At 35.6% G+C, this 25,114-nt stretch overlaps 1 protein-coding gene across 1 annotated transcript; it reads left to right on the top strand.

Annotated features, from left to right (window-relative positions):
• Nucleotides 1–293: 293 nt before the first annotated feature.
• LOC132563343 (transcription factor HES-1-like) lies at nt 294–2,275 on the top strand. Its single transcript, XM_060228106.1, has 3 exons — nt 294–408; nt 696–791; nt 1,081–2,275. The coding sequence occupies exons 1-3, from the start codon at nt 343–345 to the stop codon at nt 1,828–1,830; spliced, it is 912 nt and encodes a 303-aa protein (XP_060084089.1). The 5' UTR covers nt 294–342; the 3' UTR covers nt 1,831–2,275.
• The last annotated feature ends 22,839 nt before the right edge of the window (nt 2,276–25,114 follow it).

Below are 25,114 nucleotides of genomic sequence, written 5' to 3'. Positions count from 1 at the left end.
TGTAATTACACAGCCACGTGCCCCTATTTAGATTTCAACAGATAAACCGCTTGATTGACATACCGTAACAGCCAGATTGTAGATGTTAACAGTCTCCGCCAATCAAAAGTGAGAGAGCACGAGAGTTCTGATTTTGCCGGGAAAATACTCGAATCTGATTGGCTGACCGTGATGGAATCTGACCGTGGGAACAAGAGACGGAATCGCTTCACACCAGACACGATACAATGTTAAACGTGTATAAAACTTGGCGGAGCCTGTCAGAGGCCACATATATACACAAGCAGTGTGAGGCTGTGAGACATACGAGTACTCTCAATAAACAATATACACAGTGCTAACATGGATATTCAACAGGATTATGATACAATGTCACTTAAAAGCGAGGAGAAATATTCTCAAAGAAAGGTAAAACATTTATTATTTTTAATGTTTCTAATTGTTAAAAATTAAATTATGACAAAAATATTAAAAGTCATTACTTTCATAATTCTAACTACATCACGATGACTTAGAAGGACATTTAACTGTTACTTAAGAAAACAACACATAAACATTAATTATTTATTAAAGATTTCTCAGAATGTTTACCATCGTTAAAATCATATAATGTTAATGTTATAATTTACCGAGTGTTTATAATGGTTTGATATATATTTGTTTATTATTTACATTATTGTCCTTTCGTTTTACAGAGTAAGAAGCCAATGATGGAGAAGCGACGCAGAGCTAGAATCAACAGTTGTCTACTACAGCTTAAGTCTCTCGTGCTACAGGCAATGAAAAAAGATGTAAGTACATTATTTGTTTAAATCTTAACCTCCTTCTGGCTAAATTTGCAAGCAATGACAATATCGGATAACAGACATGTTAATCTTGTCCTTATTGAGTTTTTTGTTTTTGTTTTTGTTGTGTTTTTTTTATTACAAATTTTACGAACATCAAACTTTGATATTTCTTTTGATAATACCTACAAAATATATCTTAGATACAACTTTGGTATTTTTGTACTTAAATACATACAATACTTTTTTATTTTATCACATTGACTATAACAACCATTTCACTTTTACTTTACAGACATCTCATTATTCCAAACTGGAGAAGGCGGACATCCTTGAGATGACAGTTAAACATCTGCGGACTCTACAGCGGCGTCAGATCACTTCCGCAGTGGCAGCCGACCCAACTGTTGCCGCTAAATACAACATAGGCTTCTCCGAGTGCGCCAGTGAGGTGATGCGCTACTTAGGATCAGCGCAGGGAATTAACGAAGATGTCCGAAACCGAGTGGTAAATCATTTGGGTGGATGTGTACAGACCATCAACGCGTCATCAATGGCGCATCACAACCTCCAACCAATTCACGTGCAAATTCCCGCTTCACAAAACGCAGCCAACAACGCACGTGCCATGTATCCATCTGACCGTTTGCTGGTACAATCGGCCTCTCAGTCACAGAATGGTTGTTCATTCCCCATCCAAACATCTATTCCAGTACAGACACAGTCAAACAGTGGACAATTTGAGCTAGTTCCTGGAACTGCATTCAGTGGTCCAGTGTCGTTTTGTATGTCGCCACCAGAAGAAATGTCAACGCTTTCCAATATGTACCCGACAAACTCACTCAAGTCAGAACCACGAGCAGTAAGCATTAGTCCAGAATCTCACAAAACAGACAATCATAGGCAACATGAGCGGGATATGTACAAATCGCCGGAAAAGCACGCGCAATCCCAATCACACCAAGTATCATCATTGTCCGGTAGCCCAGTCTTCTCTCCAGCGACAAGTGCTCTCAAAGAAGAACAGCTATGGCGTCCCTGGTGACAGGTGTTGCGAAAGCAGAACTATGACTATTGTGTTAATATAGAAGACTAACTTGTGATTAATTTGACTAAAGTTTACACCAATTGCCTTCGGAGGTATTCCATAGTCTCTGGCAACCCTGAGGATTACATGTGTTGCTATCTGGATTCGAACTCAGGACATTTTATTGTTAAGTGTTAATATGTCTTTCACGATTATGCAACTATTGATGGAGCTAATGGCATTTGTTGTTAAACGCAAATAGAATCATTTTAGATGACTGTTTAATTCATATGGACTTCCGGATAATTTGGTGCGTACAATTTCCACTGTCGTGATGGTGCTATAGTGATGAAAGAGGGCGAGAAAGGAAGATAATGAGACAGAGAGAGAAAGTTTTTACGGGTAGAGACATTTTGTCTCGAGATTTTTCCATTCAGTGATTTATAAATGCATTAAAATACTAAGAAATGAAAAAAACAAATCGTTGTTTTCTTATGTTGTCTCATCGTAACAGTAACAAAATAGCCTTGTCTGTAATTATTACATAATCATCTTGGTCTCATCAGTCCTTAAATACAGTTACAACTTCAATCAATCTTAATGAATTTACATCTATATAAATATAAAGCTTATGACAGGTTGAAATGTTGGCGCCGAATTTCATCAAGCTAACACGTCTTTAGGAAGTCGCTTACGTGAGCTCGTGATTTTCTTAGTAACCTTTGTTTTATGGAGGTTTTTGAAGATTGACTAATGATCATCAAAATCGGGACTAACAGATTTGATTACAGTCTAGTCTCCATTCAGTCTGTAAAAAGGTTATAAAATTAAATGTTTAACATACCGTGCATTTCCGTGTATGTCTTTAAGCACACATGAGATATATAGGTATATTTTACAATTAATCTTGTGTCGATTACAGTGGTAACACAATAGTTTACTTCAAAACATGTAAACTGAAAGTATGTGTCAACCGGTGTGAAATGCAACTAAACTGCTTACCGCGATATTTAACTAAAATAAATCAGATAAATGAGATATTTGTATGAATGAAATAATTATCTTTAAGTTCAATGTGAAATACTTTTTTTGAGGAAAGAAATCATTTGATTGGATCAAAAATTATCATCCGTTTGTTTTTTTAAGTTTTATGCTCCTTCGTATCGTAATTATAATGAAATTCGGTTTACAATTTTCATTTCCTGAATATGCCTGGTTTCAAACGTTTCAGACAAATATTTTACAAAAGACACACAAGAAAGGCACCTTTTTATACAAATTTACAACAATATACTACAGAATCAAAGGTTGAATTAAACTGCATTATACACCGTTCCCAGTATTCTAGAAGTCGTTAGTGGCGCTAAGGATCTAAAGCATGAAACCAATGTGGCGACGGCGAATACATCCTGAACATTATCAACGAAACCGGTGAATATCTTTATGTGCAAAGATTTGTAACTGTTATCATTTCTAAATTTAGAGGTGACCTACCGAATCTCGGTGTCAAAAAGTTGTTCTGGCATCAAAGGATAATTCAAGGGGTTCAGACATGCTTATAGAAATCAGGTTATGATGTTGATTAGCGATTATGTGTTTATGACGTCACACAGTTACCCATGTTTTGTTATCGTAGACATTATTCTCTACCACTTGGAAAGTGTGTCTTATGATGATGTTTATGACAATCCTCTGTTCTTATCAACAATGGAATTGAATTCTTTCGATGTGATAACATCGAACACAATGATATCTATATTGCCCCGAGAGTAACCTGATGGACATAAATTAATGCTCATTGGATGATGCCACAGTTTTCATCGACATGTTCATTGAATAATGCCACAGTTTTCATTGACAAGTTCATTGAATGATGCCATAGTTTTAATCGACAAGTTCATTGAATGATGCCACAGTTTTCATCGACATGTTCATTGAATGATGCCACAGTTTTCATCGACTAGTTCATTGAATGATGCCACAGTTTTCATCGACATGTTCATTGAATGATGCCACAGTTTTCATCGACTAGTTCATTGAATGATGTCACAGTTTTCAGGGAAATTTGAATAATACAAAACATTGTTTTACCTTCATATACCGCACGATTATGTAGAAATATAGTAAGGTCTTCTGAAGCAATACCGTTTCCAACTTATCCTGTGATTTCAGGTTTTTTGAGAAAGATTTGCCAGGTTGTGTAATTCCTTGACGAAGAAAGACAAAACAGTAATATATTTCAACATCTGTTAAAAGCTATGGCAACTAATTTGTCCACATATTTCATTCATCTGTCAGGATATAGACTCTCGTCTACTTATACACGTTGTTGTAGATAAGTATCAACACTGTGAAAGCTGAAAATTGTGAAAACTGCGCATTATTTCCTGAGAATGTCGGGTAGACTCTCTCCCTCGCCCCCTTCTCTCTCTCTCCCTCCCTCCCTACCTCTCTGTCTAAGTCACTCTGTCTGTCTGTCTGTCTGTCTGTCTGTCTCTCTCTCTCTCTCTCCCTCTCTCTCTCTCTCTCTCTCTCTCTCTCTCTCTCCCTCTGTCTGTCTGTCTGTCTGTCTGTCTGTCTCTCTCCATCCGTCTGTCTCTCTCTCTCTCTCTCTCCCTCCGTCTGTCTGTCTGTCTCTCTCCCTCCGTCTGTCTGTCTCTCTCTCTCTCTCCATCCGTCTGTCTGTCTGTCTCTCTCTCTCCCTCCGTCTGTCTGTCTGTCTCTCTCTCTCTCTCCCTCCGTCTGTCTGTCTCTGTCTCTCTCATAAATCTATAGTTAATTAAGTTATATTTAGTATTTAACATGATACATTGATTGTGCAATCTGGTCATTTTACATTCTAAAGTTTAATCATTCTACTATTGTTATTTAATAATTGTATGTCTGTATGTAGGGAGAGGTCACTTATAAGCTGGTAAAACTTACTGACCAATCCTTCTGACATTGTAATATGACAATAAAATATGTTTCAATTAAAAACTGTGCTTTCGATTTGTTTGTTTTCCGGTTGTGACTCATTGAGTAAACAGATATCAGAATGATAAACAAAAAACAGGAAAAAACAGGAAACATATTATAATTTTCTAAACTTTATATTCTATCTAAATCCTTTAATGCTGTATTGTATTTAAAACCCTAAACATCGTATCGTATTTGAAATCTACCCGAGATGTCGTTGGTAGATATAACGGTAGCTTATCTCTCGGTACATCCGATCTCGTCATCGGTGTCATGTGCTTTTGACAGACAAAGATAAAGTTGTTTCGTTTAATTTAACAGAGTTGGTGACACGGAGACACAGCCTGTAGCTGTTTTAGATAAGTAATGTAACGGTAAATAGAGATAAACAGCCTTGGGCAGTATTAGATAACACCGTTACTTGTATCTGGTCATTATCACCGGGTCAGTGGCCGTGTAGATGACCGGATGTCGGGTTGGTCAACAATATGTAACTATCCTCGGGTGCACGATAAATTAGGATGTTTGCTCCGGATTTACATTTGTTCAGCAGAATCAAGATCGATCATATGATATATCTAGTCCATGTAGCTGTATAAAGAACACAATCACTTTCACTGTTTGATGGATAACTCATTATCATCTATTTCCTCAACGTTACAGCATATCTAAAACTATAGAGTTCTATTTATAGCAATTTTCTATGAATGCTAATTAATATTACTTAATCACATTAAGTAGTTATCTATATACATAGGTAGACTTCGTATATCGTACGTAAAACCAAGTTATCAGAACAAACGAGTTCGTATAAAAACAATGACATGTCTATATGCTACAAGTAAATACTCGTGTGGATTGAAATCATCATTATCAATGGTATTTCATTAGTCATTACAGTAACAACGGAATTAACTATCAAATATCAGTGACCGATTTTCATTGCTGCCGGGATTCCGCGATACAATATAAAGATATATAATTTACATCTGTATCATCTTTATATTGGCAATTTCGACAAGACTGAATTAGAAAATAGCTTAACTGTGTAATAGTGAGCACAACTTACTCCCCCCCTCCATCCCACCCCCTCACCCATACCCCCTTCCCCGCCTTAGCTCGAGATTAAGATAATATCTAAGATGATAATACATAGTATTGTTTGGTTATCAATTCTCAAACCATTCAGTAAAAAAACACCAGGACTGACAAACAACGACAAAAACTACATGTAGAATCGGACTTTCTTTTCTTGTATTCCTTTTTAAAACCGAAGAATTAATCATATTTCAAACTGAACAGAGAACAAATGCTGTTTGTTGGTGGTTCACATTTTAAAATTTTGTTTTTAAAAAAGCCGATGATCGTGAAAATTTGGTTCGTGTTTAGGAGATTAGATTTCGCTCCTATCTGTATTGAAGATTGAGACATTTGATTTTGGTTTATGGAAGGTTTGCACAATTTTCAAAAGCGGCTCCTCTTTATATTTGAAAGTAGTCCATTTTTCAATACGCTGTACATGGGCGGATGACGGAAGGCGACGGACGTAAGGAAATCGTAATTATCTACAGTCCGATACACGTACAATAAAAGCTGATACCTTGTTAGAGATTGCCGGATAATTGAAACCACCTTGGTCGGTAGGTATATCTAAGTACGTTCATGCTGCTATCAAACTGATCGCTGTAATAAGGCATTTATCTTTGTGTGCGTTTTCTTACAAACTAAAAACAGTTGGTTAAACAACTCTATCGTGTTCTTCATGAATTATCATCAATCCAACACAGGACTTCTTAACAAATGTATGCATATTAGTAACGATTTTTGCAATTCAAAAAGTTGTTTGAATTTTATCATCGGTTCCAATTCTAGATTTGAGGTGGTTTACAATAGTTGAAGTATAATTTCAGTATATAAACACATTTATATTGGTAGTGCATGAAAATATTGACTCGCAGTGAAAAAGATTAAACTCCAACGTTACGATTCGATATATAAAACATATTAAGAGCCTCTAAGATAAAGCTGGTTGGATTAATTTACTATATGTTTCTCCACTGTTATAATGTTCACTACACGTAGTTCTAATTGTCCAGATTTGAAAACTTGACGATGGATATTTTGTCACATTACAGTACCAGAATAATTATATAAAATCCGGATGGCATCTTGATAGGGTTACCAAAACTCTTTCATTTGATTTGGTGTAAAGCGTAGAATGTGAGAGGGTTTAATATTCTTTGTGGAATATATTTGTGATATGTGATTGTATAAAAGTGAACTTTTAGAGACTAAGATTCTGTCCTTTATGCTATCTATATATGATTTAAACGAGATGGCTAAAATCCGTGTTGTCTTGTTGCGTTTATCTACTTTCTTTTCACGACTGTGTGGGAGAATATAGCACCTTTATTGATACTTAAACACATTTTGTTTGTGTCCTGTTACCGGCGGAATGACATGTTGTAGTAAAACCTTCTTATCTAGTCAAGTCCATTAACATCGACTTCGGAGAAACGTTTATATATTCTGCTGTTCGACAGAATATGAACAATGTCTTGCAAATTTTAACCTTGAGCCATCAAAGAAGACACCGAAATATTTTGATAATGATGAATGTTACATGAGATGTTCTTGGATTTAGTTGAATTGATGCCTGTAATAACTTCAGTGAGTGATAATGATCATTTCACAAATAATTGCCTGAACCTGGTCACGTCACCTGAATTGACAATCAAATAATCAAACAGGTTTGTAAAACTACACAGGTAAATCTCAAGTACATACATAATCCACTATCACCCTCATATTTCCGGGATTGTCGTGTCCAAGAGCCCTAAACTGTTTTTAAGTGGTCATTGAGCACGTGCTATCTTTGTCCGAAAGAAAGCTAGATGATTTTTCATTTGAAGGTGACAAACGCACGACTTGAGCATCAAAGGACTTTCACCGGAAGTTGGCTATCAAGCCTCGTTATGATGAACATGCCTATCTGTAGCAGCGGTGGTTGTTTGGTGTAACTGTAATGATTTATAAGGCCGCGTTGACGTGAAGAATGGCCCTCCTTCGTCTACCTTATTAAGGAGTGTCCTTTTATGGTTTAGAACATGCGAACGTGCTGCAATGATATTACATTCCGTCAAAATCATAATTTTTTACGCTGAATAAAATGCATCAGTTGAATTGCGCTATTGATCGACTCTCAGTTAGTGATCTGTTAAATTGAAAATTAATCTTATTCACCTAAGTATGTATAGAAAACTATCTTAATCTCAGTAATAAATTATCTAGTCAAATTGTCTGTCTTTCATAAATCACCAGGCAACTCATTATTTTTTTCTTTTTATCTAAAAATTATGTAAAAATATGTTAACAAGTGCAATTTTTACTGAAAGAAAGATTGAAATTAGATTTTAATTTTCAACAATAAGGAAATGAGTTTTATTCTACATCTAAGAATTAAATTCAATTCGAATTGAATATTATTTTTCTTTACAATCACAAAGTAATTTGAAAGGAAATAACGGTATCTTGTGTGTTAATGACAATACTTTATGGCCCCGAAGACAGCACATATACTGCCTCATTGTTATCAAGGTCGAGATGATATGATCCTCATTTTAAACGTAATTGCCATATTAATCTCGAAACGTAAACGAATCAAACGGCCGAGTTTGAGGTTAGTCGCTTCGGTCACGACAACAACGACAAGGCCGAATTTTAACGTGAGAGATGAGGTGTTACTATGTGACCAGGATCGTTACAGATCTAACCAGTTAAAACCATTTTCAAACTCGTCCTGCATTTAATAAAGTATTTAGAGAAAACACAAAGTTGATACTAGAACTAATTCAAAATTCGTCAATGCTGGTATAATCATAAGGTCCGTCAAAGTATGCTTTCAATTTTGTTGTGGTCCACATCCTGCCAAAAATTAAAAGTAAACTACAGAAAATGTAGATCAGCTATAGACAGACAAGTCATTATCATCTCACCAGCTACGGGAGTACGTAGATTCTGTAATATCCCAAGGGCACACAGATCTTCCTTGTAATCAGGATTCAGTGGAGTAGGAGTGCCATATATTTCTGTTTGTCCTCTGTGATTTTACGTGAACAGTTTTAGTATTGGAACCTTATGTTGTCTCCTAAACTTGTACCATTGTTAACAGTATATGGACTGTAAACACTGATCGAAAATAACTTTACTGTCTAGTTGAATAATTACAATCAAGTTTATCATTACGTCAGCATTTCATGTCTAATGAATATTGTTCAATAACCAATCTTTTGACAGTTAACATTTGTAAAATGACATTGTCCGGCGCAATTCTTACAATTACAACAAAAATCAGAAAATGACATTGTCCGCCGCAATTCTTACAATTACCACACAAATCAGTTGTATTGTCTTTAAGTGATACTTTTGTATCCTAACGTGCACTGTCCTGTAAGCTATCGTACTTTCTTGTCTTGAAAACTGTAGGTTAATTGTCATAATACTTGACTATTTTGTATACGCTGTAATAGCAGTATGTTGTACATGTAGAAACTGTAGTATGACTTTGTAATAAACATGAAGTGAATTAATAAAAAAACAATTCCACGCCATTATCACTAGGAGTCTCCCGAATCATACGCGATACTCATAAACATCATTTTCCCGGGTCTGCTTGTTGCACGCTCTATTTCGTTTTCTTCCTCTTAGTAAAATTTTCTTCTATTATGGAGTGTTTAATGTTCGAAAAAAATAGAAATAACATCCCTCCCGTCCCGTATAATGACCAGTCCGTCCGGCACTTTCTATTTGAGTTTTTTTTTTTAATCAAAAGCAGTCAAATCGTTTTAAGATTAAACGCAGAACATGTTATTTGCACATAAAAATAATTGGTTATGACATGTAAGAACAGCAAATTATGGGGACATTCGCTTTATATGTGAATTTGTTTAAACGGCATTCAAACGGTATACCGATGTTTCATGTTCATTTCATTTCTTGTTTAACATTATCGTTATCGGGACCCTCTCAGCTGTTACGCCAGGGTTCAGTGAATACTGTCTGCCGCGATCGTCTTGATCAGATTCAGAATTAAAAGTAAGATTAATAGGGGAAGGACAGAGCTTGACCTCAATGTCGTAACTCAAACATCACTTTATAAAGCACTTGACCATATGGACGCAGGACAAACGTTATCGATGGACGATCCGTAATTGATAATTTCTCAACGTCATGAACAACAAAAGTGAACACGTTCATCCGACTGACCAGGACACAAACTGACCATTGGTCAGACTTTGTCCGCCTTTCAACAAAGTTGCGCCCCTTTCCGGGCGCCAGGTTCCTAACTCCATAGCACTGGTAGTTTATCAGTTGACAAACGAAATTTGTTAAAAAAGGATAATTTTAAGTCATTCATCCTCGGTGCTAAAATAGATCCACGGGAATAATGATAGGACATTTGATAAGAAAACCTAGCTATATTGATTTAACATACTTAAAGTTTAGCTTCTATTTTGATTATGTATTTGACTCAACAAGCTGACAATGCATTAAATACAGGAATATTGACCATTAAAACCTGTTCTAGAGGACAAATCAATTCAAAGATGTTGTTCACATTTTAAAGAAATTGTTCTAAAGGAATCACACTACTTCAACACAAAACTCTTTAGGGTTACTGGCCACTGAGAAATCAATTCCCACGTCTAACAGAAGACGGGGCGTCTAAAATTGCATCGATCTTGGGTCCTTTTTAGGGTAACTGACCAACAGAACCCTGTTTTAAGTGACACAAATCAATCTCTCGCCCCTTTCATTATGAAAAAAATGTTACACAGGTGCATATTTGTATGCTGTTTGGATTTCAGATAATTTCAGGTGGTCAGTCCCACAGACATAATAGCCAAAATGGTCAACTAATTTACCACACCAGTTCAATCACACCATAAATTTGCTGGGTGCATACCTTCATGAGGAATACAACCATATCGGTTTCAAGAACCTTAACACCTTGATCCGCATTATATCAGCTTTTCTTTAAAAAAATCCATTTTTTAAATTAAATAATCACACGTGCTGACAGAAAATATTTTATAATTAAACACAAGAATGCAAGGTAACAAGAGTAGACTTCAATCGACACTTCGTCCGATTTTGTAAACAGGAACGTGACTACCGTCACGTGAGTCGCACGTGAAAAAAATCTTTTTAATTAAACTGGAAGTGACGGGTAATAATGTCTTTCATGGTAAATAACTGCCGATATGCTTTATAACATGATATGGAACGATGGTTGATTTGTAACACAATGTTCAATTTTCTCTTTAATAGGAATATGGGGCCCAATCGTAATGGATGGCAATGTTCCTTCTTATGATAATTTACCGAAGAGAGCCTTGACGCTGTGCTTATGAAGACATATTGCAGACTTCTACATCCCGTCTAAGTCCGTGCATGTATTTATTGTAGTTGACAAAGTGTTTTGATTTGGAAAACACCAAATAATTAAATGAAGGGAACAATCTTTAGAAGAAAAAAAGGCCAGATATTGTTTACTTAATTTTAATACGTATATATCACATATATATATGTGTGTGTGTTATATATGTGTGTTACATATGTGTGTTATATATGTCTTTGATTTTAATTATTTAATGAAAAGCACTGCATTACTTGGGTAATGTTATTTCATTATGTTTCCACTGACGTCGTTGGACAGTTTAGTTAAATTCGATTTTGACCAGAGTGGACACGTGTGAACATTCGTTTAAAATTCGATAGTCGTCCGTAAAACTGTAATCGCGTGCTCTAGGCTCTCACTGGTAGACGGTAGTTATTTTACATATACCCCGTCGACTCCTTTGAAAAGAAACTTTTGTTTCATAATAAGCATTTCTTACTGCTTGGACTAAGCCATTAAACCACACGTCTACTTTCATTAGTCACGGATGGACTGGAGGGGGAAATCGTTACGACTCCCGCGTGGTCCGTGAAATTGTTGCGCGCCATAAACACGGCTAGGGATGAGCAGAGATTGGCCCCTGGAGAGACAGCCCCTTCCTTAACTCGACCCAAATATTTACGTATGTCCACATCAAAAGGGACAAGTATCTGATAGATAAGCACGTACGTGTTTATGCACGTGCTATCTAATGACAGAAGCCATCACTTAAGTCAGCAAAATAAAATTCCTAACCCCCAAGGAGATACTGTTCTGATGTCTGAAGAGTTCCTTACTAGGATCGTTAGTATCAGAGGAGCATTAAAGCTTGACACAGTATTTCTCTTAATGCTTGGCTGATTTGACTATTTCAAACATTGTAGAATATAAAAACACTGATAATCTGGATTAATGGTGAATTGACCTTTAACCTTTAGTGTAATCAGTGTGGAGATGTACTACAGTGAACAGGTAGTACTGACAAATAATGAAAAAGGGAAATATAGACATTTTTCTTACCGGCATTCACGTTTATACAACGCATCGATCAAAATACTGAAAACAACAAAAAAATCGTCAGTGTTACGTGTTCTTCATTAACAAAATACATAAATGTGGCTCATAATCGTAAATAAATATTAAAAAAACAGAAATGATTAAAATCCGAGGCTTTATGTTAATCAGATCTTAGTATCTTATTTTCTGCTTTCAATTATTAGCACGGACTTCTATATGAAATTAGATGTTCTTTATGTTAAATTGGATTTTGTAGGAATACGACATTTCCTTGCTAGAAACAATCGGACATTTTGATTCTAAATCAACAAATATTCTGAATAATATTTCGTTATCGCAAACAAATTTATTTACATGTCTGTTTACAACTTTTTACTTGTACAATTTAACCACTGACCAGAAATGACGAGTTGCCCCAGTATGTTTATTACCGGAAATCAGCATTCTTTACAGGACGGCCTATCATAATACTTATCTGTCAAATAAAGCGAATAATATTTATGATTTCCTCTGACGGGGGACAATAAAATTAATCGCAATGTGTTCCGGATATATTCACCGTCTCCGGTTTGTTGTGTAGGCACGACGGGTGATCGATTGTTGACGTCACAGAGACAGGTACAAACCCTGCAGACTTTACGTGTGCTCGTTGCAGGAGTTCTTTTCTGTTTCACAAGTTATTGACAGTGACACCCTTAGTGATGACATGTCACGCGCGAGATGACGACCCCCGGGTAATTTGTATTGAGGTCGTGCTCATGAGTAAATATGTTCATAACAAATCTCGACGTAACGTCTTGTCACACGGGGTAAGGTTAGATGTGGCAGTGTTTGTCATTGTTTCTCAGTGTTTACCTGACGTAAACCCCACTCTGATTGAGGCCTGTCAATATTTATATTCCATCTGGTCTATTTTCCTAAACGATTCTGTATATTTGAATTACCATTGTGATGACATAACATGAACTAATGAAGATTCGATAACGGTTATTATGCCGTTTTCAAGTTTCTTGTCAATTATTTAAGTTCAGATCACAAATAACAAGTTTTCAATTGAAGATTTTTAAAAACAAATTTTTCCCATAAAAAAAAAGATTTGGTTATTTTTAGTACAAACAATTTCTTTAATTATCACATAAAAAGACGAAATAAAGGATTGAATTTAGTAGAAGGGTGTTTGCACTTGCGCTCAATGTCAGAGTCAGTGACACGTAACGAAAGGCCAAAAAACCTTGAAATTCAGTTATAGATATTTGGAAATATTTCGCTGGTCTCCCAGAGAAACTACGAACAAACTGTTTAGAAATAAGTATAGTAGGCGAGAATTACTCCAGTCTTAATATTCTTTTCGAAACCTACATATATATTATGTAATGTAGTAAATGATGAATCAACACTAACGGCCCTGTATCATCATGACACGATACCACTTGAATTCAATACCGGCAAGATTCTGTAAGTACTGACATGTGACTCAAGAAATCATTTTACTGGACTTGTTGTTTATTTATTTGTTTAGTAAACACTTGAAATAAAAAGATAAATACTTTATTAAAACATATTTCATGAAACAAAGCATTAATCACTTTTACAGAACTTTAAGTATATGGAGTTATTGCCCTTATCATATACCACTGTTGGTATGTCAATATGCAATATGTTAATGCAATCTCATAAGGTCAAAGCTGTGTTGACATTTGTAAGCAGGCAACCTGTGTTTAATACTATGACTTGAATTAGATGGAAACTAGAAATAAGCGACTTTTCAATATAATCTACGTAACATATTGCTTGACTAAGCCCTCCTTTTACAGAATTAGTTGATTTAAAGAAAACCGCGTTTCTTTATATGTCAGTTAACAAGTGACGATACATATTGTTTCTAACAGTTTATCTTAAATCATCGTCACCAGAACAGATAAAGCTAATCCATAAACTTTAATATTCTATATAAAAATCACTCAGTGTTTGTGTTACTTTAATGCACAGTAAATATCATCACTTTATGACTCTAGAAGGACGAAACAGCTGTATGATGTATCATCACTGACGTGTTCTAGAAGGACGAAACAGCTTTATGATGTATCATCAATGACGAGTCCTAGAAGGACGAAACAGCTGTATGATGTATCATCACTGACGAGTCCTAGAAGGACGAAACAGCTGTATGTTGTAGCATCACTGACGAGTCCTAGAAGGACGAAACAGCTGCATGATGTATCATCACTGACGAGTCCTAGAAGGACGAAACAGCTGCATGATGTATCATCACTGACGAGTCCTAGAAGGACGAAACAGCTGTATGATGTATCATCACTGACGAGTCCTAGAAGAACGAAACAGCTGTATGATGTATCATCACTGACGAGTCCTAGAAGGACGAAACAGCTGTATGATGTATCATCACTGACGTGTTCTAGAAGGACGAAACAGCTTTATGATGTATCATCAATGACGAGTCCTAGAAGGACGAAACAGCTGTATGATGTATCATCACTGACGAGTCCTAGAAGGACGAAACAGCTGTATGATGTATCATCACTGACGAGTCCTAGAAGGACGAAACAGCTGTATGTTGTATCATCACTGTCAAGTCCTAGAAGGACGAAACAGCTGCATGATGTATCATCACTGACGAGTCCTAGAAGGACGAAACAGCTGCATGATGTATCATCACTGACGAGTCCTAGAAGGACGAAACAGCTGTATGATGCAGTTTGATTCAGTGTTTGGCTCTACTGTACCTCACTCTAAATTATGAAAAGGTGCTGTTCACTTGTGTGTCTTTTGTACAATATTCATTATGGAAAGCGAAAACAAACATGCATTTTCTCATGAGTTCGATAGAACAGCAGACTCTTGGCCTTCCAGAACATTTGGTCTTATTTTTCCGGTACTTTAAACAAGGGTCTCAGTGTGGATCTGTTCGTGTTACCGTTCTTTTATTGAGTCTGACTTTGCACCAAGAATCTGTTGACATTACTTTATATCTTCTCATCAGACAAAATAAATAATGTGTCTTAATTGAACTTCAGCTCCCAAAACATCATATTTCGTGTCTTTTCAATCTGCCCATTCCTTACTTCTCTTTGTTTTTCGACACTTATATGTTCCTGTTTGTATTCTTGCCTGGTAGAAGGGCGTTAACTCAGATAAATTAAACTACTCGTGAAAATATTGTCAGTAAATAGATTAGCGAGACATTCAAGGCTATCATTCTGTATTTACCTTAGAAACGTTGAATTTGTGAAATGTTGAAAAGATATCACAATTACATAATTAACCTCGTTAAAATCGGGTCTGCTTCTTAGCGTGCACGTGGGTAGGTGTAAAACTATTTACGGAATCTACAGTTAATTGACATTTTACAACAGTTAGGCGTGACCTTTGACCCTCTGATTGCATTTTTTCTGTCACCTGTAAGAGGGTCAGGAGGAACACACACCCCCACAAAAGACATTATCATATAGAGTGTTTTAACGAATCTTTCACCCTATAGTTCTAAATGTTTTGTATAGTTTTTCTCAAGTATAAGTCGGCTGGTAATTACACTTATAAATGTTAAACATGTTTTATTTTCATAATATAATGACTGGCATTGTATTAATGTAGTGTATTGTTATAAATATGGGCGTTATGACAAAGAGAAATTTTGTTTTGTTTTCGTGAAAATTTAGCAAACAGATATTCCAAGATGGAGAGGGAAACACTTATGCTTAATGTTCAATCTGTTCCCTATAAAGTTTGAAATGTGTCTATGTGTTTAGACGATGTGGTATACTTTGTATAAGTTTTATGTTAATAGATTTATATGTCTTTATTTTTCTTAACATGTTGACTTGTTTACTGGTTCTAGATGTTGACGTCCTGGTGAGTAGATTTTAAAAATGTTCAAAAAATAGAAGTTAGTTAGTGTATATATATCATTACTGGCACGTACGTTTGGTTGATCTTAGTAAAAAGTTATAATTTTGGATATTTTTTTATTGGTATTTTGATGATTTTTTCTTTATTAAAATGAAAATTGCACGAGCGTGACACACTTAACAAAGAAATGCCACATTATTGTCTCTCCCCCGTAAATAGACTCATGTCATGCGGAGAACAGTTCACATGGTTTATGTACGGGAGGATCCCAGGTTTGTCAGTGAACACGTGCGCTATTGACCCAGAGGTCTATCTCGATCGTAACTTTTTCACTGTTTAAGCTCATTTGGCTGTTATTTTTGTCACTTGAGCTGATGACATTTGACTTTTGTCATAACCATGGGGCATGCGCACTAGGCCACGGTGGGTGGTGTTCCTCGTTGATGACCACCATCTTTGTGAACGTGTGCCCGGGTCGACACCTTGCGGTATTGTCAATGTGGTATAGACCATACTGGTGGGGAATCAGATTACATCTAGTCTACCTGTGTAAATCCGATATAGACAGTTGGAGATAACAAAGTGGTAACTATATATAGAAAATCATAGGCATTAGCGCCGACTTAATAGATTTGTCACCAAGAAGAATGCACGCCACAGGTGCGCTCTCGTGCAATTTTTAACTGGTTGGGTACTTGCTAAAAAAAATAGGAGAGAAAAAAAAATACCCAAATAGAAAGACCCACCAGGACGACTTGTGATTCATTAGACTACGAAACAATTCCTGAATTTGTACATGTATCAAAGTATTAACGTTACTATCGCTGTACTTAAATAATACCAGCATGTTTTGTAACACAAGTTTAGTTAGTATTTCTGCACGTGAATGCAGTAGGATTTTAATATCGATATATTTCATATAAAATACAAAAAAACTTTCTATCGCGAACTGTATAACTCCTAAGTCTTTAAAATGTCTTCAATGCATTTAATAATTGTACAAGGTTTTGGAAAAAAATCCACAAAGCGATTAATATTGAATTTGCCTTAAAGCAAACAATGTATGGTTGTCCAGGTCTTAAGCGAGTTTGAGCCTCCCACTGCATGTCTGATTTTCGTTTGATTGGAGTTCCTAGGTGCACTAGAGTGTCGCTTACTAATCACAAGACAAGACATTCACGAAGTAATAACAAGCCTACGAGGTTAACCCATTTTGGTAAAATCTGCTGTTATGTCTTTGGTTATTTAATGGACATGTATATTGAAGTACTGTTGTCAATGTTAAAAAGTCCAGAAAGATGCCATAATACCTAGCCTAAAATGTTCAGGTATATGCAGATTAGGGAACATTCATGAAATACGTATGATTGTCGACGTTCATCTTTCTAACATAATTCTGGCTACTTCTACAGCTACGTTGAAATCTTATTTATTTATAAATTTCTAGATGTAGTTTCCTTTTTGTTGTTTAACCTTATGACGTCAGTATTGTTTTTTTATTTACTAAGGATAAACAGGACAGGTTGAAGTAAACAACAATAAGTATTCTTTGTTTATGTTGCTTAGCGTATAGGTTATCTGTTAGTCATTTATACATGGAAATCAAACAATGACAAATATCCGTATCTATTACACACACTGGGCGTGTCTAGATAACGCCACCCAAATGTTTTGTTATGTCCACGTTCTAAATTAAACAACTACACAACCAATACACCCACTAAACTATCTTTTGTCCTCTTCTACACGTCTCTGTAAATTTTTCCTTTTTAACTCAGTTTTAAATGTCAATATAGATGCATGCCTTCACAGACCGTGATTTTTTCCTTCAGCCTTTATCGCATTATTACAGTCCATTTTCGTCTGATCCACCAAATACATTCTGACGATGTTTTTTTAATGCATCACGTCTAAATGGTCCAGTCAAAAATACCTTGTTAATTTTTTCGATTGATAACACAAATCCTCAATTTTTACATTTGCCAGTAGAGATGATTAAAGCAAAAAATTAATAGATACAACACTCTACCGGTAAAAGAATCTCGTCCAGAAATGGTCGCCATTTCTAACCCCGAGATGCAGTGATTGAAGTTATTATAACCGGCATTTATTTGACACTAATTCCGTTTCATTACATTCATTTCTACAGACTTTCTCTTTATGACCCTTGATTTGTTGTGATGGGCGCCGATGATAAACAGTTTAGTATCTTTTTATATGTTCTTCATATATTTTTTACGATATAATTGCAAACCAAACATTCATCATCGGCTTTACCTACACCTCGCCCATAACAACTAGCCCACGAGCATCCAGAAAACTACCTACATATCTCCCATTACAGGAACCGTTACAAAGGAAGCGACTTAGTGACATCACCAAGCCACGGCGATTAAAAAGAAACATTTTGTAATTAAAGAAAACGATTTCATCAGTTGAGGTGTGTCACGAAATTTTATATTTCACTCGCTTTTTTTATCATTTTGGATCCTCCCTTTTTCGGTACATAAAACATAGCGCTATAAACTGGTGCTGCATTTCTAGTGTTAATTTTGCCTGGAAGCTTTAAGTTAATCCTTATCATGGAGCAGGACAACTTACGAATAAATAACACGTTGTAACATAAATCTGGCTCCTCACTCTTGTACCAGGATATGAAACTTCGTCCTTCTGTTTTGATAGGTCTAGAACTTCACAGCTTACACGTATGTAGCTAAACGGTTAACGTTCATGCTTATATACATATCAATATTTAGTACATTTTTGAAAGAATTGTCAAACATTGCATTCATTTTTGCATGATAGCAGCTATGGTAAAACGTTAATAAAATCTCAAAACCTAGGCCTGAACTAGCAATGCAGGTAAATTGCTATAAACTTAAAAAAAATTATGTCTTTTAAATATCAAATCTTCTGTTTTAGTTACCAAGATAACAATGCTGTGTGCTTGTACATGTACATGTATTCCCATGTCACCGTGTGGTACTTTGAGTTCCGCTTTCATCTAAGGCTTTCGAAGTAGCTGATACTGAATTAGGGGGAGATTAACAAGTCTAAAGCCTAAATGATGCGCTCGAAGAGCACCAAACAGCTGAATAATGCAGTTTAGTTCATTCATTGACTATGTTGAATCTGATTCTAAATTTGTACTGAAAGGTGTTTCTCAATTGTGCGTAGCGTACATGCCACGTTTTAATTCATTCGAATCGTGACACGGTTCAAAATATACACATACGATTTACGTTTTCTAAAATTGATTGAATATGAGGCTAGAACACCTCCCTGTCTAGAGCTTGACCTTTTTCGATCACTTTGAGTTTTCCTCAACCGCCTCCTAGGCACCACAATTTACGCCCTCAGCATCACTGCCGAATCCTGGAAGGATGAAATAGTTGTATGATGCAGTTTAACTCATTGTTTGGCTCTAATATACCTAACTCTAAATTTGTGTTACAAGACGATATTCACTTGTGTGTCTTCGTGCTGTCTTCGAATTTGCCGGTAGTAGTCAGTGCTGGTGGACATTTAATGTTCGAGGTTTTCGTAAACCGCATGTTATCTATTTGTGTGTCTCTTGTACAAAAATGTACAATCTTTGCATATCAAAGCGAATCCTAGTCACGATTTTGTAACTGGTCTTATCGGCAACTGTGGTCAAGAACATTCGCGTTGAATCCTCAAAATGTTGATGCTCTGTCAACCGCATTAATTCCATGCAACACATTCTATGTATGGATTTCAACCAAATGCTGTTTTCAACGCATGCCAGTTCAATTTCGGTAGGGAAATGTCAAACTAAGGCCTTGTTGAAAAAATGGTAATGCTTTCGACTCTTTGCATAATTATATGAAAGTTTGACAGTTTCTAATAACTGGAATATTTGGTGTGATTTTATTTATGCATACCAGTTAAAGAGGCAAAAGAGGTTAAACCTCTGGTTGGTTCATGCCATATTTTCCAATCTCTATCGTCCATACTACAAATTCATGTGCTCGATCATAAAATCACTAAAAATAAAGGGTTGATACATTAACCTTGATTTCACAGAAAACCTTGCACTGAATGACCTAATACACTATCGGGACTATTTCCTGTTGATGACTGATAATCTGTCACTATGATTTTATATTTTAAGGACACGCCTAATCCTTATGTCTCTGTTTCATGTTACACACTCTGACCACGTGGTATGCACGTGCCAAATTCATTAGCGATTTACAAAAACGTTTTATCTTACTATGAAGCATATGGTATACTAGATCTGAAGCAGGGAGTGTTTTATTTTCATAAACTTATTTTAAAATTACACAAAAATAGTTCCCTCTTTACATACTTCAAGGAATTTATCATATAGAGGGCAAAATGTACAGCAAGAAAAAGACAAAACTACAAAAAAAAAAATTAAAATATACCAACATGTCATCACAATCGTACTCCAAACTCAAATTCAATAAATATGTACAAAACTAAATTTACACGGAGAATCCTCAAAACAAATTCAAGGAAAAATAAAACCATGTGTTCCGGAATAGAAAGCGTCTTCTGCTTCATTGACGACACCCGCCAGGTAAATTTTGATCAATCCAAGTAAGAAATGTCACGTTATTGAATGCGATTATCGTATACAACAACGGAACCAATAAGCTAACTAACGAGCATGAAACACGTCCAGCTTGATATCTAACAAAGGATCGAGTATTTCCTAAGAGATCACTATGTCGACCATAAAACTTCCCCAAAATTTCCATCAACCTGCATCCTTGGAATCATGTGTTACGCGTTTGTCCGTCAGTTGACGACTTCTTGCATGAAAATCATGTTAATGGGAACAGGCCCTTGTATATCGAATCAACTATGACATGTAAATACTTGACTGGGGATGCAGGGATGTTGCTATCCAGAAATGGAGAATTTACAATAGGGAAATTGAAATCAACATGCTTATTATATAGCTTGGTGGACGTAGCCAATAAATTTCTTGTTATTTAAAGACAAGACGCCATCAACGTGAAATTAAATGACTTTACAAAAACTACGTGACCTGTTTTGATAAACTTTTCGATAAATTTAGCTTGTAATGAAAACAAAAAATCTAGTCAATCGACAAAGGGACACAGATAGTTCCTACGGTATCCCAATAGTCTGTTTCGATATCTTACCAATAAACTCGACGAAGATGTTGTCAACCAGAAACTCGATCATTTTTTATGTTTTTGGCCTCTGTGTATTGCATCTTTTTCTTTGATTTGGTCCTTACGATTTACCATAGTTTACAACCATATATACCTACTTCCGTTCACCTTTCTTGGAAAAGAAAAAACATGTATTCGTAACACGAGAACGAAATCGCTCTTTTAGTTTAGGATGGGGCATGGTGGTGTTACAGGATGGAAAAATAGAATGTACTTATAAAAGAAATAGTTTAGCGAGTATTGAAGATTGGTCAAAAGGTTTTTAAAAGAGATCTTTAAAACTAATTTACAATTCATTCCACTTCTTCAGTAACAAGTATCACAATGAACTTGGAACCTAGATTTGATAGTGGTAAGAATGGTAATTAGTAGTTTTGACAAAGGTTTGGTTGAACAGCTAAACGATTCAGCGACAAAACGTTGCTTAAATGGAGTCTTGTTTACGAATGCAATACAAACAAGGGAGGTCCGTATCTTTATCATTAATATCTAAATGATACCAACGGATGATCGTTCGGAAATTCTTCTCTTGAGACATTGTATAATGTACAGGTGGGATTTCCTTCGTTATCAAGCAAGTCTGGTTCTTTTTGAATGTAGGAATCGTAATATCGTCTGCTGACAAGGATCAAGTTATTGGACGCCTTATCCCCAGGCACCATAACATACCTGTTTAGATTGAACATCAGGATCTAGGAACGTTGACTTGTGTTTTGCTTTCATTTTAGATTTAAGATGCATTATTTTAAGAATTATTAACCAAATGGATTTAACCTACACAGAAAGTGAAGGGGGTTTTCGTTTCACGATATCTAGGACCCATCATGAAAATCTCTCATAACATAACATTTTGAATAATACTTAAATCACCAGTAACTATGTACCCAGTTGGAACATAGTTATAAGTAGAGGTAAAAACAAGCTGAAACACAGGGGATGCGGTAGAGAGATAAACATTTTCGACAGCATATTTACATCTATGTCTTTATCTCAATTAGTTTTCCACAAATGTATCATTAATGTCCGGTGGCATTTTAAAGTTCCCTAGTTTTCTCTGCACGTCAATGGTATATTAATACAGAGACAATATAAACATGGGTCTATTTCACTTGGTGTTTATTTCATGGTCAATGTCCAGCAGACCACCCGTCATAAAATCCCGCCTCTGGCCAAATTCAGTGGCTGTAAAAAATACATAAATAATCTTGGTCGAGAACTGCACATCTCATACAAAATGTCATTTGTCCGGCATTCCACAAAGTTTATCGAGAGTTTCCGAAGTTCGCATGTTTTCCTCATTCAGTTCTATCGTAAAATAATTATTCTAACGAGTAGTGAGATGACTATCTCTGTGTCCGATATCTTTTGGGTTTTAGAATCACTCGGGTGGCGGCTACTTGATGTGTATGATATACGATTTGGCATCAGAACCACATTCATCCTACAATAAACTGTTTTATCAATGGCGCCTATCTTCTAGTTAAAATATCAAACATGCATTTCAAAATCACTGACCATTCAAACCCCTTTCACCTCAATCGAATTATTGGAAAATAATCACCACTTTAATATTTTCAGTGTTCGTGCACATGGAATCTGACTAAAATACATATCACCAGGTTGTTTTCAGCTGGCAATCGTCCACAGTAAAATTGTATTTCTAAATAGTTTAGGAGCTACCGGATGTCAATACCACATATTCTGAACCTTGATTGTTTCAATATATACAGACCACCTGTACATTGAAATATCTTGGCTTGATATCATAGTTAATGTTACTAAAAAAACATTTCATAGGGTATAGAAAACCGCTTATCTCATAGATATTTTAAGTTTTTTTTTTAATTATATATTATTTTTTATTATTTAAAAAAATAAATCATTAATCTTTTTTCTTAAGAATTATTTTTTGGCCTAGATCTAAACTGAACAACTTGAACAAGATAACTTTTACTGGAGCTAAACTTTTGCGACTTTTAACTTAAGACACAATTACTATTCTGCTTTGTTTGGTGTTCATCTTTTTTTAATTTACCAACGTGTTCTAATATCAAATTGATTCCAATGTTGGTTGCAATATATCTAGCTCCATACTTTAAATGCTATCGGTAGTGTCCTGTGTTGTGTTGATAGATACCAAATCAGAAGTAATAAAAACACAAGTGATTTCAGTTTCCAATCAGATCAATCATATTCTTCTCTTAAGGTTCTGATCATTATAACTGTTATAACGAATAGGTGACATCGAAAAACACCCGAAAATATGTAAATATCTTCCTAAAATATTATGTAAAACTGTTGAAATTGAAACTAATTGGAACCGACTTATTGTCTTCTCCGATTGTGCAGAGAGAATTTGATTATCATAAATCCTTATTGTATCGTACAGTATGTATATCTACCGAATCATCATATAAGGGAGTGCTACATAACACACGCACTATATTACTATTTTGAAATTCAAAATAAAATACAACAGAGTCAAATTATGAATTAAACTATATCATACAGATGTTTTGTCCTTCGATAATTCGTTAGTGATACTTGGGCCTAAATGTTGTTATCTAGAAGGCGATTGAGGCAATCTCAAAATAGATCGGAAAATGTCCGAATCGGGATGTGGGGTGGGGGTGTCGCATTAGCCTAAAAATCATGTTTTTTAATCATGGGAGGATTTCAACATGTGTATGTCACTCAAAGGATTTTACAAAAGAAACACTTTATTAACATTTTGAAATCTGTCACACAAGGTCTCGTGAGATTCGTATTGGTGAAATGATTGGGAGATCCACATGATAAACTTATAGCTTCCTTATTTTTACCTCGCTAGTGCTTCATATTGCTCTGGGTATTTTAGACACAAACATATCTTCAGTTGGGCTGATTATGATGCCGACTGATGGAGAGGCAGACATTTCCGAACAAATACAACGGTTTTTGTACTTATTGCGATAGTTGAATCTATAATGAGTTAGACTCACTTTCTTTATATCTCCTTGTATAACTAGGTATTTGACGCTACAGTATATGTATGTAGAACGACATGAATACTGGAGTAGATATGTAGTATTACTTACCAGTATCTATGTTAAGGTATACTTTCCGGCTAGAGGATAAATACATGTACATGTACAGAAATGTTCGGATCTGTTTTTATGTTTTTATTTCATAATTTAGACTCATCATTGTTTTGCGCTGCTCATTAATTCCTCCAATTAAATCCTGCATGTTTTCCATAATTAAACGAGGTTATACTGGTCTACAGGAACCATTAACACAGAGTATACACTTACAGCTGTGTCTGTACTTTCTATATAATATTTATTCAAGAAATAATGCATTGTCTTTCTCTATAACAAAATAGAACATTTGATAGTTGTAAACTTCGATATAAACGTTCTTGTTCTCGTCATCAGTTTTCATATCCTCAGCAGAAATGTCCATTTGTTTTATGCGACGTTGAAGTGATCTGAAAAATAGATACCCGTCAGTGCTCACAAGTTAAAAAACGCAGTAAGTCTTGGTCAGTGCAAGTAAGTAGTGTTAGGTTCTTTAATGAGAACAAGGTATACAACAACAGAACCAACAGGCAAACTAACGATCCTCAAAATACGTCCAGCTTCACAGAAAACATTTCGTTGCTGATGTCGCGAATGCAAACCAATAATTATTATTCTACTTCATGATTAACACTCAGTGTCCGACACAAGAATTATGTGCCGGTCAGTCTAGCGTTTGTTATTAACACACAGGTATAAACGAGGATACGATCACGTGACAACACTTACATGTACCATATATATGTACAAATGCCTTATTTAAAGTTGGT

Source organism: Ylistrum balloti, unplaced genomic scaffold, assembly GCF_031769215.1.
Source record: "Ylistrum balloti isolate Yb309-2 unplaced genomic scaffold, AGI_CSIRO_Ybal_v1 Utg371684, whole genome shotgun sequence".
In the NCBI taxonomy this organism is placed as follows: Eukaryota; Metazoa; Mollusca; class Bivalvia; order Pectinida; family Pectinidae; genus Ylistrum; species Ylistrum balloti.
The sequence above is the reverse complement of the archived record's forward strand: the minus strand, read 5'-3'. Positions and strand labels throughout refer to the sequence as shown.